At 39.5% G+C, this 16,387-nt stretch overlaps 1 protein-coding gene across 8 annotated transcripts in view; it reads left to right on the forward strand.

The window, feature by feature from the left end:
• The window catches only part of SHANK2 (SH3 and multiple ankyrin repeat domains 2), a 544,106-nt gene that overhangs the window by 198,471 nt on the left and 329,248 nt on the right, over positions 1-16,387 (forward strand). For all 8 annotated transcript variants that reach the window (XM_029582906.1, XM_029582904.1, XM_029582897.1 and 5 more), the window contains one exon: positions 9,168-9,234. In XM_029582906.1, the coding sequence (XP_029438766.1) occupies positions 9,168-9,234 (67 nt within the window). The remainder of the gene's footprint in view (positions 1-9,167; positions 9,235-16,387) is intronic.

The following is a 16,387-nucleotide window of genomic DNA, read 5'->3' on the forward strand; positions in this document are numbered from 1 at the left end:
CTTTTTGGAGTTTATTCCTGGATCGCCTTTTCTTCATGCTCTATAATCTCATCACACTATTTTTTGGAACACACAACGTGAACCTTTTTATTATGGCCAGGTGCCCTGTTTTCATATATATATTTTTTTCTTTCCTGGGTGTGCTTTTTCAGCTATTCATGTTTATTTTTAATATGCATCAGTGTGCTGCATGCAGAGTGTTTTGATGGGTGTAAGTGCTCCGGCACCCCTATGTGCTTAGATTCATAACTGTAGAAATTAAGAAGGGGGGAGCTGTCATCAGTTTTAAACCAATTTTACCTCAGGAATAAAATCTACTTTAAAATGCAATAATGCAAGTCTTAATTATTTTGTGTTTTAAATAACTGAATTATCTAAAACAATTTTTTGCTCTTGCTGCTGCTTTTATGGTATGGCAGATTTTATGTAGGAGGAAACAAGTTGGAAAGGTGAACAAGAATAGCCTCCTTGGAATTTATTTTAAAAAGATCTCCCCCAGATATGGGATGGGGAGATGGGGAGATAACCAAGATGAATTGGTTATCTATTCTATTTGTTCCATAATTTATTGTTAGTTCTATTGTTACCTGTTTTATTGATCAACTGTTCTATGTAAAGCCCACTACTCTTTTTGGGCATTTAAAAGTTGTATGTAAACCGGATTGATTTGTAGTTCCTACAAGAACTTCGGTCTATAAAAATTAAAAATAAATAAATAAATAAATAAAATGTAAGCCTTTACATTAATCAATACAGGTAAATAAGATTATATTTATACTGACAGAATTAAAGATAAGATGATATAGAAAGGATAGTTCCCTCATAAGTCTTCCTTCTACAAGCAGTGTCCTTGAAAACCTGAAAGACTGCAAACCCGGGGATCCCAAAAAGAACTAGCTATTTTGCTCTTTGCTCTTTTTGGATCATCCAAAAAAGATGGGCAAATATACAAGGTCATTTATCAACTCGTGTTATGGCATGCGAAAAATGCCTTAACACATGCGAAAAACACCATAATGCATGGTGCGATGCTAATTTTTAAAAGGGGAGAGATTGGGGTGGAGTCGGGGGTGGGAATTTTGTAAAAGTGGGCTGACTTTGCAAAGTGTGAAGCCATAATGCATGATATTGCACAGTTTTAACACCGAAAATAACTACACCTTTTCATTAGGGTTAAGCTATGTGATGTCATGCGATATGCCCATAATGCAAATTGCTTGGTGGACTCTCTACCTGGGCAACTTCAAGCTAGGTTGAGAGAGCATTGTACAAATCTCATTGTTGTGTGAGTTTCCTCACTCTGAAGGAGATAAAATCTTCACAAGAGTGTACTGTTCTGTTCGTACGTCTCACTCTGAATGTAAAAGTGGCCCCTAACCCCTACACTATCACCTAAACCTCACCTTGAGTTACTAGGTGGGCCTCCTACAGTAACATAAATAGCTCACTACAAGGGCCTTGTAGATAGTCTCTCTCTCTCCCCCCCCCCCCCCCCCCACCAGGGAAATGGGTACTTTGTAGCATGTGATATTTACTGCTTTTTGATAAATCTAGGTCATAGTTCCTTACATATCTTAACTTCAGGGTCTGCATGCATTAGGTATTCAACAAAAGATTTACAACCAGCTTGTTAGGAAGTTATTTCAGTACTGGTCTTTGATCTTCCTACTTGTTACCAGATGTCTTTTGAGGTTATCTTAACTCTTTATCAGATAGCTCATTGTTGCCAGGGAGTCTCAGGAATGAAGAGGGAAGAAAATTGGGGATAGTGTCATGCCTTTACAATCCTTGTACTTAAATTATATATATATATATATATATATATATATATATATTTTATTTTTCTGGGAATTTCAATGTTTCAACAAAAACATCTGTGGAAAAATGAGTTTTCCATGGATATTTTTTTCTGTTTGTTATACAGTCATTTTTTCACAGCTTTTTGTTTTTGTTATAACATTGAAATTCCCAGAAAAAAACCAGAATAAAAACTGAAAATTAAGATCCCTAAAAATAGGGAGAAAATCCCTGGGTAGTTGTGCCTGAAGGCTCATGGCAGCCCTGGTTCTGATTGCTATTGGAAGTGGATTGGTTCCATTCCTTAGCCACATCGTCTAAGCACCTTTTACTTGCCGCCAATTGAAAACAGGATGCTGGGCTACATGGACCTCTGTTCTGACCCATTTTGGTATGTCATCTATTTATGGTGCAAGCTATAACGTGCCCAAATGCCAAAGGATATTCTAATAATAGGCCTTGAGACTTGCACTTAGTCATGGATATTTTGAGAAATCAACTAGATAACAGAATAGAGAATTACAATTGTTTGGCAATATTGGGTATGAAATTATATGGAGATAAATAATATTCTGTTCCCATTTATTTCAAAAGGGAAATCATAAGGATTATACCAAAGCATTTGAGCTGTAAATATACTTTTGGAGAGGGGGTGATCACTCGTTTTTAATCAGTTTTTCACCACAGGAAAAGATTGTACATGGGGCTATTGATCCTGACGTTTGAGAAGTAAATAAGAAGCTGCTAACCCATTTGAACTTTGCTGTCTAATACCTTTTTGGAGGTTCTTTCATCTAGTAAGCAGGAAATTGCTCCATCAAGATGCAAAAAGATTAAACATGTTCCTTGTATGCTCCCATGGTTTAATGCTGTATTAATTTCTAAAAAGAGACTACTGCATAAAGCTGAAAGGTCCTGGCGTAAATATCTCTTGGTAGAATCTCGTCAGGCCTAATTGGCTTTAAGATCAGAGTATAGATTATTTTTTGTTTTTCCTTAAGATGGAACTATTTTTCTGAATGTTTAGAGGTCTCACTTAATTGCCCATATACAAGGAACATAAGGCTTGCCATACTGGGTCAGACCAAAGGTTCATCAAGCCCAGCATCCTGTTTCCAACAGTGGCTAATCCAAGTCACAAGTACCTGGCAGGATCTCAAGCGGTAGAGAGATTCCATGCTGCTTAGCTGAAGATAAGCAGTGGATTTCTGCAACTCCATCTTAATAATGGTTTATGGACTTTTCCTCCAGGAACTTGTCCAAACCTTTTTTAAATACAGCTATACTAATAGCTTTCACCACATCCTCTGGCAATGAATTCCAAAACTTAATTATGCACTGAGTAAAAAAATATTTTCTCTTATTACTTTTAAATGTATTACCCAGTAACTTCATTGTGTATTCCACGGTCTTTGTACTTTTTTCAGAGTAAACAACTGATTAACTTTTTACTTGATCACTTGGGGGTAGATTTTAAGATGAGCACATGCGTGTGTCCATGTGCACGCACTACCTGGCGTGCACGCATGGACACCCAATTTTATAACGTGCAGGTGCGCGCATGTTATAAAATCGGGGGTCGGTGCATGCAATGGAGTGCACATTAGTGCAACTTGCGTGCACTGATGCCCGCGGCCTTCCCCCGTTCCCTCCCAACCCCCTTCACTAATCTCCCTTCCCCTAACCCAACCATCCCCTAGCCCTAACCTAGAACCACCTGACTTTTATTCTACCTTTTGTGCCTGCCCTGGGGCACCCTCCCCACCACTTTTCTGAAGCCCTGGGACATATTTGGGTTTTGAAAATCCGGGACTTATTTTATAGACCTCTATCATATCTCCCCTCCTCTATAGACCTCTATCATATCTCCCCTCCTCTATAGACCTCTATCATATCTTCCCTCCTCCAGGCTGAAAAGTCCTAACCTCTTTAGTCTTTCCTCATAGGGGAGCTGTTCTATCCCCTTTATCATTTGGTTGCCCTTCTCTGTACCTTTTCTAATTCTGCTATATCTTTCTTGAGATGTGGTGATTAGAACTGCACACAATGCTCATGAGGTCGTACCATGAAGTGATAGAGGCATTATGATATTCTCTGTTTTATCCTCCATTCCTGTCCTAATAATTCCTAGCATTCTGTTTGCTTTCTTGGCTGCTGCACACTGAGCAGAAGATTTCAATGTATCAGCAATAATGACGCCTAGATCCTTTTCCTGAGTGGCGACTCCTAATTTGGAACCTTGCATTTTGTAGCTATAATTTGGGTTACTCTTCCCTAAGTGCATCACTTTGCACTTGTCCACATTACATTTAATTTGCCATTTGCATGCCTGATATCCCAGTTTTGCAAGGTCCTCTTGCAATTTCTCACAATTCGCATGTGATTTAACAACTTTGAATAATTCATTGCCTTCAGCAACTTTGATCCTTACTCGTTCCTATTTCCAGGTCATTTACTTCTATATATTTCAATATTACCCAGGTAGAGAGTCCATCAAGCTAGGTTGCGAGAACATTGTACAAATCTCATCATTGTGTAAGTTTCTACACTCCGGAAGACATCAAATCTTCACAAGAGTGCACTGTTCTCTTCGTACGTCTCACTCTGCATGTCAAAGTGGCCCCTAACCCCCCTACACTACTACCTAAACCTCACCTCGAGTTACTAGGTGGGCCTCCTATAATAGCATAAATAGCTGCTTAATATGGTGCCACCCCCAGAGTCTCTGTGTGTGTGTGTCTCTCTCTCTCTCTTTTCTTCTCTTCCTCTCCTTGCCCTTCCCCAGCCTAAAAATGCCCAAAACGGAATTTGCAAAAAAATTGCAATTTGCGTTATGGGCATAACGCTAATGAAAAAGGTGTAGTTATTTACAATGTTGGAACTGTGTGATATCATGCATTATGACTTCGCACTTTGCGAAGTGGGCATTTGAAGCCTGTCCTGCAGGAAGTCTCTAGCTGTTTAGCACAAATTAATCTACGGATGTGTTGTCTTCATTTAATTCTCAATCTGGCTGAAACTGAAGGTCTCTGTTTTTCAAAGAAAGGTGATTATCTTTCAAATGAGAACATTGATGAGATCTTTTTTTCTGGGTGTCTCAATTGGCTTTAAAGACATGGCCAAGAAGTTGGGTTTTCTGTTGGATAGCAGATTGTCTCTTAAGCCCCAGATTCAGCGAGTTATCCATCCAGGATATTTCAAGCTATACTGAATTACTTGAAATCCAGTTTGAATGTCTCTGACTTTCATACTGTTGTACAGACATTTTTACTTTCCACCCTCAATTACTGTAATTCTCTCTTTTATTGGCGTCCCTGGCTCCCTTCCAAAGGTACTTCAAGTGTTGCAAAACTCTGCAGCACAGTTGGTCCTGGATGGTCAGCGATGGATCATGTGAGCTCTCTTTTGCAAGCATCACATTGGCTCCCTATTTTTCAGAGGATGAAATTTAAAGTCTTGGTTTTGGTCCTTAAAGAGGAGACAGCCCCTCTTATCTCTCCAATCTTTTGCATCACTGCATCCTCTCCTGAGCATTGTGATCTTCCAGTAAAATGTTATTGGCTCCTTCGTCAGCTCGGTATGCATGTTGGACTAAGACTGGACGGAGAACATTTTTTTTATATTGGCCCTTGATGATGTTGCAAAGTTTTGAAAGCATTTGACAGGATTTCTATTTAAAGAATCATTTGGTGGCATCTAGTCTGATAATATGGGTGGTGGGAAATATAGCTGTAGAGTCTTATAACTATCCATTTTGTGTTTTATTGCATTTTTTATGATCTTATTTTTGTATATTTTGTTGTAATTCTCTTATCACATTTTTGTTATAAGCAAAACAATATTTTAATAAAGATTTACTGATTTTGTTTAAACCTTTTTTTTTTAATGAATATGATCTTGGCTCTTTACAATAGCAGAGTGCATTATCTTATAATTCTTCAAACTTTCGAGTTTGCTTTCCTTCTGTAAACATTTTCTTTTGGTCACTGAGAAACAGCATCAGTTTTGTTCTGCCTTATGGACAGAGTTGTTGTTCGAGGGGGGAAAAAGATTGCACTGTGGTTTTTTTTTTTTTTTTAATGGCATAATTCTGCAGCTGTAATGATGGCTTCTTTGCTAGAATTATATTCTAGTTCCAGCAGTCCAGAATTGTCAGTTGATAATCAGTTTCCAAATGAATCGCAACAGCTGCTGGATGCATTTTTTTTTTTTTTTAGCAAGTAAGTGCTGAGGCTTTCTTTCTGCAGCTCGACTGCTCATTTTATTCAAATAGCCTCAATATCTTCTGATTTCAAATAGTCTTAAAAGTGTGCTTTCTTCTAAGGAGCCTTGATTACCACTTGCAGACTGTTTATACTGAGGAGAAGTTGGCTGAATACAAAGCAAGAAGTGCTTTGTGGGCACAATGAAATATTTAGCCCCGTGAAATCGGAACCAGCAAGAAATCTAAAATTGGGATGTTTTTAGCTGGCAGTACACTCGGATGTAATGGCCCTATTCATTTTCCCTCATTTAATGCACTCACACATTTGCAATATTTTAAATCTCTTCTTTATTCAAAACCTCTTTTAGAGCAGCAGCACCATCTAGGGTCCTCAGAATATTAGCTTGCAGATTTAGTTTCCTGACCATCCATGCTGGTCTCATTCCTGATTCTTTAACGTTGTGCTCCCCGCGGATTACGTTCAAGCAGTGAGCACTGGCTCAGATGGGAATGGGATGGTAACACTGACACAAATGGTGAAAGTAGGCGTGACCTCCATTTTTCACTACCTTTTGTTGCCTCCCATTCCACCAGCTTCTAATCCAGTCAGTCACTTTAGGGCTCATACCAAGTATGCTCAGTGTAAGAACATAAGAACATGCCATGCTGGGTCAAACCAAGGGTCCATCGAGCCCAGCATCCTGTTTCCAACAGTGGCCAATCCAGGCCATAAGAACCTGGCAAGTACACAAACACAAATTGCCTGTGTGGAAGCTTGTCCGTCGTATTCCATGCGCTTTACACATTCAGCAAGGTAGTCTTAATCCAAACAGAAATAAAGTAGCCATGTTCTCTTTCAACAAATAGGGAGGGACGGAAGCCTGCAAGATTTGGAAATGGGCAAGTTCACAAAGAAAAACAACTTAAAGCCGTCTTTCTCCTGGGGAGGGAAAATCAGAGAGCTTAGCTCACTGGTTAGAGTCAAATGAATGGTCATTGGGCAATCAAGTAGCACTTGATTATAGATTTAAACAAAGTTCTTCCATCCTGCTCCAGGTTTCTAGTGGAGAACTCTCATTTCTCTAATCATTTCCTCCTGTTCCACTTCAGAAGTCCTGCTACAGGTGATCAACTTTGCTTAACGGTGTGGACATGGGTGGGTTGCTCTTTCTCGGCAGTCACGTACTATGTTATATGATCAGCCATGCCATAGGTCATGATTCCTAGATTGCTGTCATAAAGGGTCAGCAACTCTGTTATAGACAGCAGAGAGCTCGTTTTTTTAAAGTTTTTTTTTTAAAAAAAGAAAATAAGACCCTCTTCTTGTCTAGTAGTTTTGATTTTACTTTAAGAAACCACATAGGGAATTAGAACCAGCAACTGGCTTTATCTATTTTATTTTCTTTAATAAATATATATATTGCATAACCAGTAGGAAAAAAGTCAAATTAGCTTCAGGATTGGGTCCCATCAGTACTGAAGTGGCTGGAACAGATACAATCCATCAGTTAAATCCCAGTGAAACTGCATTTGCATGACCTGTTGCTGGATAAGTTCTTGGAGGAGAAGTCCATTACCTGCTATTAGTCAAGCTGGCTAAGGAAATAGCCACTGCTAATACTAGCATCAGTAGCATGGGATAGACTTAGTGTTTGGGTAATAATTGCCAGGTACTTGTGGCCTGGTTTGGCCTCTGTTGAAAACAGGATGCTGGGCTTGATGGACCCTTGGTCTGACCCAGTATGGCATGTTCTTATGGTTCAGCTAGGGATGCTGAATTGGGCGTGTTTTAGCATTATTATGCATTTAGCTCATGCCTTTTCATTGGTAGTAAAAGGAGAGTTACATTCAGGTACTGTAAATATTTTCCTTGTGCACAGAGGGCTCACAATAAGTTTCCATCTATCTGCATCTTTGTTTTGCTATCCTGTTTTTGGAATAAAAGGTGAAAGTTGGCTGTTGTGACCATGCAGCATGTTATATATTTTTGTCTTCAGTTGTTGCAGGGCCAGTCACTTGGTTGTGATTTCACTGTCCTCAGTGGGACACCTACACGGTTTTTCCTGTAGGTACATTTACTGCCACATGCTGCATTTAGATGGCTGTCAGCGTCACGTCTGCACAGAATGCCGATGGTAATCAGCACAGTGGTCCCCTGGCTTTCCTAGGTTAATAGGGGTGACAGCAGCTGAGGAGGAGCAGCTTTCAAAATCTGGAATGAAACAAGATAGAGAAATTGGACTGATGTTTTGTTTCTTCTGAGTGCTCTAGGAGAAAGGTGGGCAAATCTTTGGGTGCAATGGATGACTGGGAGCCTACTCCAAGTGGGGGTTTCATAGGGATCTGAGCTTTGGGGGAGAAGGGGGTACTCTGAGATCCAACCAGAGGAATGGGTGAGGGTGGGGTTGCATCTCCTCTGGAGATACTCATTTGCCGGGGCAGAGGGGGCTGAGATGCATGCTGGTAATATCCCTCCTGGCTCATGGATGCCACTTCCTTGTAAAACGTTACGTACTCTCATTGCTGCAAGTCAGATCAAAGTCTGGATTTCACCTAGAGGCCATAATTTGCCCTCCCCTGTTCTAGGATTAGAGGTCATGGCATTGAACTCCAGGGGGAGTAGACTCAAGAGCAACATCAGAAAATGCCTCTTCATAGAAAGTGTGGTGGATGGCGCATGGAATGGCCTCCTAATGGAGGGGGTGGAGATACAAACAGTTACCAAGTTCACTTGGCACAGAGGATCCCTAGGGGTGAAGAAAGGAGAGAAAAGCCAGAGATCTTGCACTCAGGAATGAAATGTTTGTTAATGTTTAACATCTGGGGGCAGATGTAAGTAGAGTGAGTAAGCCTTGAGAGGGAGGATATGAGCTGGAAATTGTATTTTATTGTAATTTGTGATTTTTATTTTGTACATTGCTTTGGGTGATTTTTATCTGTAAAGTGAGTGATAAAAGCCACATTTATTTTTATCTGCTGTCATAGTCTGTTTCTGCCTGCATTTCTCTGAGTTACAAGCATAATATAACCATAAATATATATGAATGAAATTAGTTTACACAGATGGACCACCTGTATATAGATTGTACATATACCTTTCTGGGATAATATGATTTTATCTGTTTACTTAGTAAGGATGACACATGCAATTTTTTGTTTTTTTCAGGTGGCTATTATAGCAGGAAATTTTGAACTGGCTGAATTTATAAAAAATCATAAGGACACTGATATTGGTAAGTAAAAAAAAGAAAATCTGTTTTTTTCTTTGCTAAACTTTAGTACAATGTAACTTGAAGTAAATGTTGATCAGAACAATACAACTTGAATAAAGGGAAACGTCTAAACAAGAGCAAGAACATAAGAGGCTGATTATTTATTTATTTATTTTTTGATTTTTATATACCGGTGATCCTGTATACAATACATATCGCACTGGTTTACATGGAACTGAACAGTCGCCTCTGGGGCGGGGTACATTAAAACAGGTATATAGGAACACATTAAGGGATACATTCAAATACTCAGTTAACTGAAACTAGGTTCCAAACTCAGCAAAACATATGTACAGAGGTATATATAACGACTATTGCTTTATCAGGTTTTGGCTATCAGGGAAAGCTTGGGTAAATAGCCAAGTCTTAAGCTTCTTTTTGAATGTCAAGAGGCATGGTTCTTGGCGGATTAAGTCTATTTAATTAAATTAATTATTTATTTAAGTCTATGCTGTGTTTTTAGTAAGCTAAAATAAAAATATAATGCACTCTTTTTCCTTCATGTTAGGCTTTGTTTTGTAATTGTTTTAATGGTATACAGTGTTATGGTGCACTATATCTCAGTAAGTGGAGAAGAATACTTTGCATCTCTAGTAACAATGAATAAAATGCTAATTCAGTAGTAGAACACACTGTTTAATTTATCTTAATATACTACCTTTTGAAAAGTAAATCAAAACAGTTTATAGCAGACTATAACCATAATAAAAGACAATAATGTAAAAAGAAATAATCTAGAATATTTTACACACATTATAAAACTAATATAATTAATACAAAATAAAGATATACATCTATCTAATTCAAAGTAAGCCATTAGTCTATGCTGTATGTTAGCAGCAAGGGGTCAGAGCCCATTGCTTTTATACATGCCATGGAGCAGGTATTGTATGAGTTAAGAAATATAAAAGTGCATTTATAACCATAAGACACATCCCATGTTGCCTCTGTGAGTCTGCTCTGCGACTCATTCTTTTAAACCTGCTCCATTCTGTGCTTTTACCTGCTCAGTCCTTGCATTGTAGAAACGTTTGACATGGCATTATTCTGTCCAGAGGCTGACAGCTGTTCTGTCGTCTGCTGGTGACCTTGGAAAGATTGCGTGACATTTGCAAGACCACTTGAAATCCAGGTCCTTAGACAGAGAATCTTTCTGCAGCTTGCTGCATATTTGTATTATTTTGCCTCTACTCTTTGTTGTGGTTTGTATTTAATGTCGCTTGTGTTAAACTCTACTTCAGATCGCACTGTTTTCTTGTGCTCGGTTACTTTTACTATATTATGCTCACTACTGTGCTAAATGTTTGCCAATAATATTTCATAGTCCAAGGGAATATTTTCCAAATTCATGCTTGGCATTGTTGTGGAACAAAGCTAGTCTATGCATATGTGCCAACCAGAGGCTTTGGAAATTTAAATCAGCAGCACAGTGCACTAATTCTCCTGTGCTTTCCAGTGGGGCTGATGTAATACGGTGTGCTCAGCCGAGCGCACTGTATAACCCGCAGTCGGACGCAGGTTAAATAGGCGCTTTCCACCCCCTAACGTAATAGGGGGATTAGCACCTATTTAACATGCATCCGATGAGGAGTGAAAGAGATATAGCGCTCATCACAATCCTGCCTGGAGCAGGAGTTAATAGCTGAGTGCACTGAAAAAAAGCAATAAGAAAGCGGGCACTGAAAAGTCTGTTCCCACTTTCCGCGTACAATGCATCAGCCCCCAATGAAAGCTTTTGGCTGAGAACCTGTCAGTTTGGTGCTTGCCTCTCTCTGTGTCAGAAGCTTTGAGCCTGCTGCTGTGGGTTTTTCTCATCCACCATTCAGTCTCTTCTGACTGCACCTATGTCCCTCCCCACAAAAATGACAATGGATGAAGCTAAACTTAGAGGGGTCGATTTTAAGACCCGTGTGCAGTGGCGTGCGCATGTTATAAAATCTGATAGCGACGGATTTTAAAATCCACGTGCGCATGTGCAGGTGACCCGTGACTCGCGAGCACAGGGGGGGATGCAATCTGACATCCCCCAGTTCCCTCCCAGTCCACTCCAATTATGAAACCCCTAACCTTACCCTTCCAACCTCTTTCCCTCTCCTCCCTGACTCCTAACCTAACCCTACCTATCCCTAATTTTTTTAAAATTTTAATTCTTACTGCTCCCCGGGAACAGAAGTAATCTCCGCGCACTGGCCAGATGATGGTGCGCGGTGCCCTGGGCCAGCAGCTAATGGCTCTGTCCTGGCCCAGCACTTCGGTGCATAACCGGGGGGGTTACGTGAGTGGTCGAGCTCCTTCTAAAATACGCATGGAGTGTGCAAGGCCCGGCCACGCACATGGTCCTTTTAAAATCGGCTGAAACTGACCCCTTTTCAGGCAGAAATTTAAAAAGATACAAAAGGAAGAGCATTAAAAGATCAAACTTTAAAAAAAAAAAATAGAATGTTATTGATGTGAAGGCATCAGCAGTTCCTACTTCTGTTGACTCAGTTTAGCTGTGGGAAGGTAACTCTAGGCCTGCTCAACCCCAGTGTTTAATGGGATAATTTTATGACACAGATGGCTTTTCTGATGCTGTTTTCATTGTAGGGATTCTGTTAATTTGCATTTTCATCATTAAATCATTGAATTTTATGACTTTTCCCTTGACTGCAGGCATGATGAGGTGCTCTGCTTGCTCTGTACTTTTGGGTTTACTGGTGACCTGTCACCCCGAACCCATGGGTGGCCTTGGCTGGGCTCCCTCTAACTTTCTATACATAGTTTGCTGAATTTGCATTTTCAAGGGTTTATTATTTTAAAAAGGCATTGCATGGCACAAGAGCAAGCTATTTCCTACAACAACATTTTGTTACATTATTATAGCTGCTGATTCATTTGCAGAGAATGTAATTAGAGTTTAGAGAGCATTTATTTGAAACTTGCTTGAACCCTACTGGAGTGCAAAGCTTTACATTCTTCAGTAGAAAGCTTTTTTTTAAAGCTTTTTTTTTTAATATAAAAGTATTCCACATTCTATGACTTTGCTCCTTAAAATGGCCTTGTTTTGCTGTGTATGTACAGCACGCTTCCTGAGCTGCTTTGCAAATACGTTTTTACTGTGTGACAGGAACATACGGGCCTGCCTCGAGTTGTCGGGTCCTTTGGTCTGTAAAATTCTTCCAGCTTTCCCTCGTCAGTTTTTTTCTTTATCCTCCAATGGCCCCGTAAGGAAGCTGTTAGTGGCTTCTCGGAGGGTTACCTTCACAGCCTTCAAATCCATCTTTTGACAATTCTTGTACCAAACTTTGCTTTGGAATTTAGCTTTCTCTGCCTCCCAGGTCTGCTTCCTGCACCTGGCAAACTCTCTCTTAGGCAGCTTAAATAGAACCTTAATTAGGAATATGCAGCCCCAGAGTCCTCCTTGCCCATTTATCCTCCTCCCAACCTCCCTGTCTGCAGGAGGACTGAATCTTCTATTTCCGTGGTCAGCATTACACACCACATCACAAATGTGTTTTTTCGTTTTTGTTATTTTTAATTTTTATTGAAACTTTTAAAACCTTTTTCCTCCCAGATTAGGAGTGAGTATTGAAATAAAATATAATGAGTTGAAAAGTTAACCCATGGTTGTTTCCATCCAGCGGTGTTGGTTTACGAGACAGCTGCTGTCTCTTCCATTTGTGGCTTCTCTAGAATGCAGGTACAGCCCAGCCGTAATTGTACACAGGAGCTCTTAGGTGCTGCTATGCAGATGTTAAAACATATTGTGTGCTGATAAGGATAATCCTTTGTCTATGATATTGAATCTTTTTCCTTTTTCCCTTGTCCTGGCTTTTTTGTGTTGAAATGATGAATCGATTCATGAGGTGGACTTAGGTGATTGTTCCTCAGACGAAACAAGATATATCTTGTTTTCCTGAAACTCTGAAGATAAGAGGTCTTTTTTAAATACATTGTGAGACACATGGAACGGGAATGTGAGTTATGGTAGTTGATTAGCAGACTAACTAATACTTGGTTACTGTTGCTAGGCTTCAAGCTGGTGTTCCTGTATAATTATGTGTAGCTGTGAGGTATGTGGTGGCTTCTGGGGGCTATCAAGAAGACTTTTTGATGCAATGTCGTAACATTCAAGAATGCCACAATTTTAATTGTTAAAAGTTATAACAATTATTATAATTTTAGAATACATTTGACTTTTTCTCTCTTTTTAAAGTGAAGTCCATACGAGGATTTTGGTTGTGTTGGCATAATAGTATTCCAGGTTCAACATGTATTTTTTATTTTTAAATAGAAATTTTTTTCCCATTTAACAAAGAATAGATGGTGTTAATGAATAGTTTTCTTATCCAAAATGTTTCCTTTAGTTAGAGCAGACTGATCAAAGTTGTTGTTGCTGGCAAGTATTTAAATCAGATACCACCAACACAGTAAATATCCTGTAATAAACATTTGTAATATCCTGTAATAAACATTTGTTTCTCCTGATTTTAATAAGTTGTTTATGTTTTACTGTTTACGTCCCTGTTCGATGTAAACCGACCTGATAAGGTATTTAACTTTGAAGGTCGGTATAGAAAAATGCTAAATAAATAAATAAATTTGCCTATGAAATGCTATATAAAACCACATTTAAATAATAGAAAGGACCAGAATATATTCTAAAACCAATACTATCCTTAGAAATTTAGCCATGGCTCAGAGCCATTAGGGTTTCTGAGGGTCACTTCTAAATGTTTTGGGATATTGGAAAATAATTAGGTAAAAAGTGCATTCCATCTCTTTCATTCATACTCTGCTTCTGCTTTAGTGAGGTAAACCCATCCCTTACAATTTTCAAGGGAGCAAGCAGTTAACACACTGGAAAAGTAAAAAAAAACCCAAACAAATGGCATGGGGGACTCCTGCAGTGTAAGGAAACTTAATTCAATGTAATCATTTATAGAAACATGGTGGCAGAAAAAAAGACCATATGGCCCATCCGCCCAACTAATTTAACATTTCAATTCCCATCACTCCCTCAGAGATCCTCTGGGTTTTATCCCAGGCTCTCTCAAATTCAGAGATACTGCTTTTGTCTCCATCCCTTCTACTGGGAGGCTGTTCCATGCAACCATCATCCTTTCTGTAAGGAAATATTTCCTACAATTACTCCTGAGTCTACTCCTTTTTACCCTCATTCTCGAGCTTTCCTTCCATAGAGACATTTGGATGCTTCCAAGGTTTCTATCATATCTCCCTGTATTGCTTTTTGTCTAGGGTATGTGTTTAGATCTTTGTCTCTTCCCATAAGCTTTAGAATAAAGACCTCTGACCATTTCAGTAGCCTCCCTCTGGACTGACTCTATCCTGTTTTATATCCTTTTGAAGGTGCAGTCTCCAGAACTGAACACAGTTCTCACCAGGGATCTATACAGATGCAATATCACCTCCCTTTTTCTGCTCACCATTCCTCCATTCCTCTCCTTATGCATCTATCACTTTGGCCATCATCAAATACAAACACCCCCAGATCCCGTTCTTTCATGCTTAGAAGAATTTCTTCCCTAATACTGTACCGCTCCCTTGGGTTTTTGCAAACTAAGGGCCTGATTTCAAAAGATTTACACATTTAACATTGGGTTTATGTGTAAATACACTTTACCCACGTAATGTGGGCTTTTTAAAATTGCTACAATATAAGCCATTGAATTGTCCATAGGTTTTACTAGTGATAAGTGCACTTCATGCAGATATATGGCTTTTGAAAATGGCTATAAGATTACATTTACATGCACAACTCTTTTGAAAATTCACCTAAATGCATAACTCTGCAACTTTTAGCTGCCACACCCTAGACCAGTGATAGCAAACTCATAAATATGCATGAGAGAGATTTGCATGCACTGCATCCATAGTATGCAAATATATCTCATCATATTCATTGTGGATATCCTGAAAATCTGGCCTGTTTGTGGCACTCGAAGACTGGAGTTCGCCATCACTGCCCTAGACCATTTTTCAAGCTTTGCTAGATCCTTCCTCATGTTTTCTACTTGATCCTGGCAAAAAGAGAAACCTTTCCCATCAATCCTCCTGCAAAGTTGCTTATGAAAATGTTGAAAAGAACTGGTCCAAAGGAAGGAAGTGGACAGTTGGTAGGAGAGAGAGAGCTGGGAAAGGGGATCAGAGAGAGAATACTTGGGGATCTTGGAGGCATGGTTTGAGCCTGATGGAACAGAGAGAAAAAGAAAGCTGGAGGATTGACCCTGGGGGAGAGGTTCAAGATAAAAAGTGGAGAGAGTACAGAGGAGAGTCGAACCTGGGGGAGTGATAAGCTGTGGGTCGAGCTTGGAGGAAGGAGAGAATGATCTGAGGGAGAGGGGTCCAGGCCTTATGATGGGGAAATTGAACTCAAAAGAAAACATTATGAAGTGAATTTTAAAAGCCCCGGCGTACATGCCAAAATTGGGAGATATGCGAGTATGTCCAGCTGGCATGCGCTGCGCGGACTTTAAAAGGCACCTGAGTATGCGCGTATCTCCAGGCACGCATACAAATAAGTTACAAAAAAGGTGCAGGGCATGGGCATTCTGGGTCTTTAACATGTAAGCGTGCCAGGGTCCCCTGCTGAGTAACTTTACCACTGCTATGGATGGGCGTGTAAGTAATAAAATAAATTCTAGGCTAGTCAGTGAGGTTTTAAGGTGCTAAAAGAGTGAAAAGGAAGCTATTTAACTAGGTGGGTTAGGAAGTCCTATCATTTACCTAGATGAACTGGGAACAAACTGGGGAAACTGGTAATGGGGTTGGCATGAGTCTACTAAAATCCTCCCACGTGTGGTAGAGGCGGCATTTGCATGCACATGCATATGTCCATATAAAATTGTGCACACATACATACGTACAACTGATTTTATACCATGCGCGCATATGTTGTTATATGGCCACGTCCTCTGGCACGAGCAGACATATGCGCATACATGAACACCTGCAGGCAAGTATCAGTTGTCATCTATGCATCTTAGAGTAATTAGAAATGTATTAGTCAGACAATGAATATATTATTTTATTTAAACCAAGTCAACAGAATTTTAAAATATTATACACAAATAAAAAAAATTGTGCATAATTCCCCCAGGAGTGTAACTGTATA

This window comes from Rhinatrema bivittatum, chromosome 17, assembly GCF_901001135.1.
Source record: "Rhinatrema bivittatum chromosome 17, aRhiBiv1.1, whole genome shotgun sequence".
NCBI lineage: Eukaryota > Metazoa > Chordata > Amphibia > Gymnophiona > Rhinatrematidae > Rhinatrema > Rhinatrema bivittatum.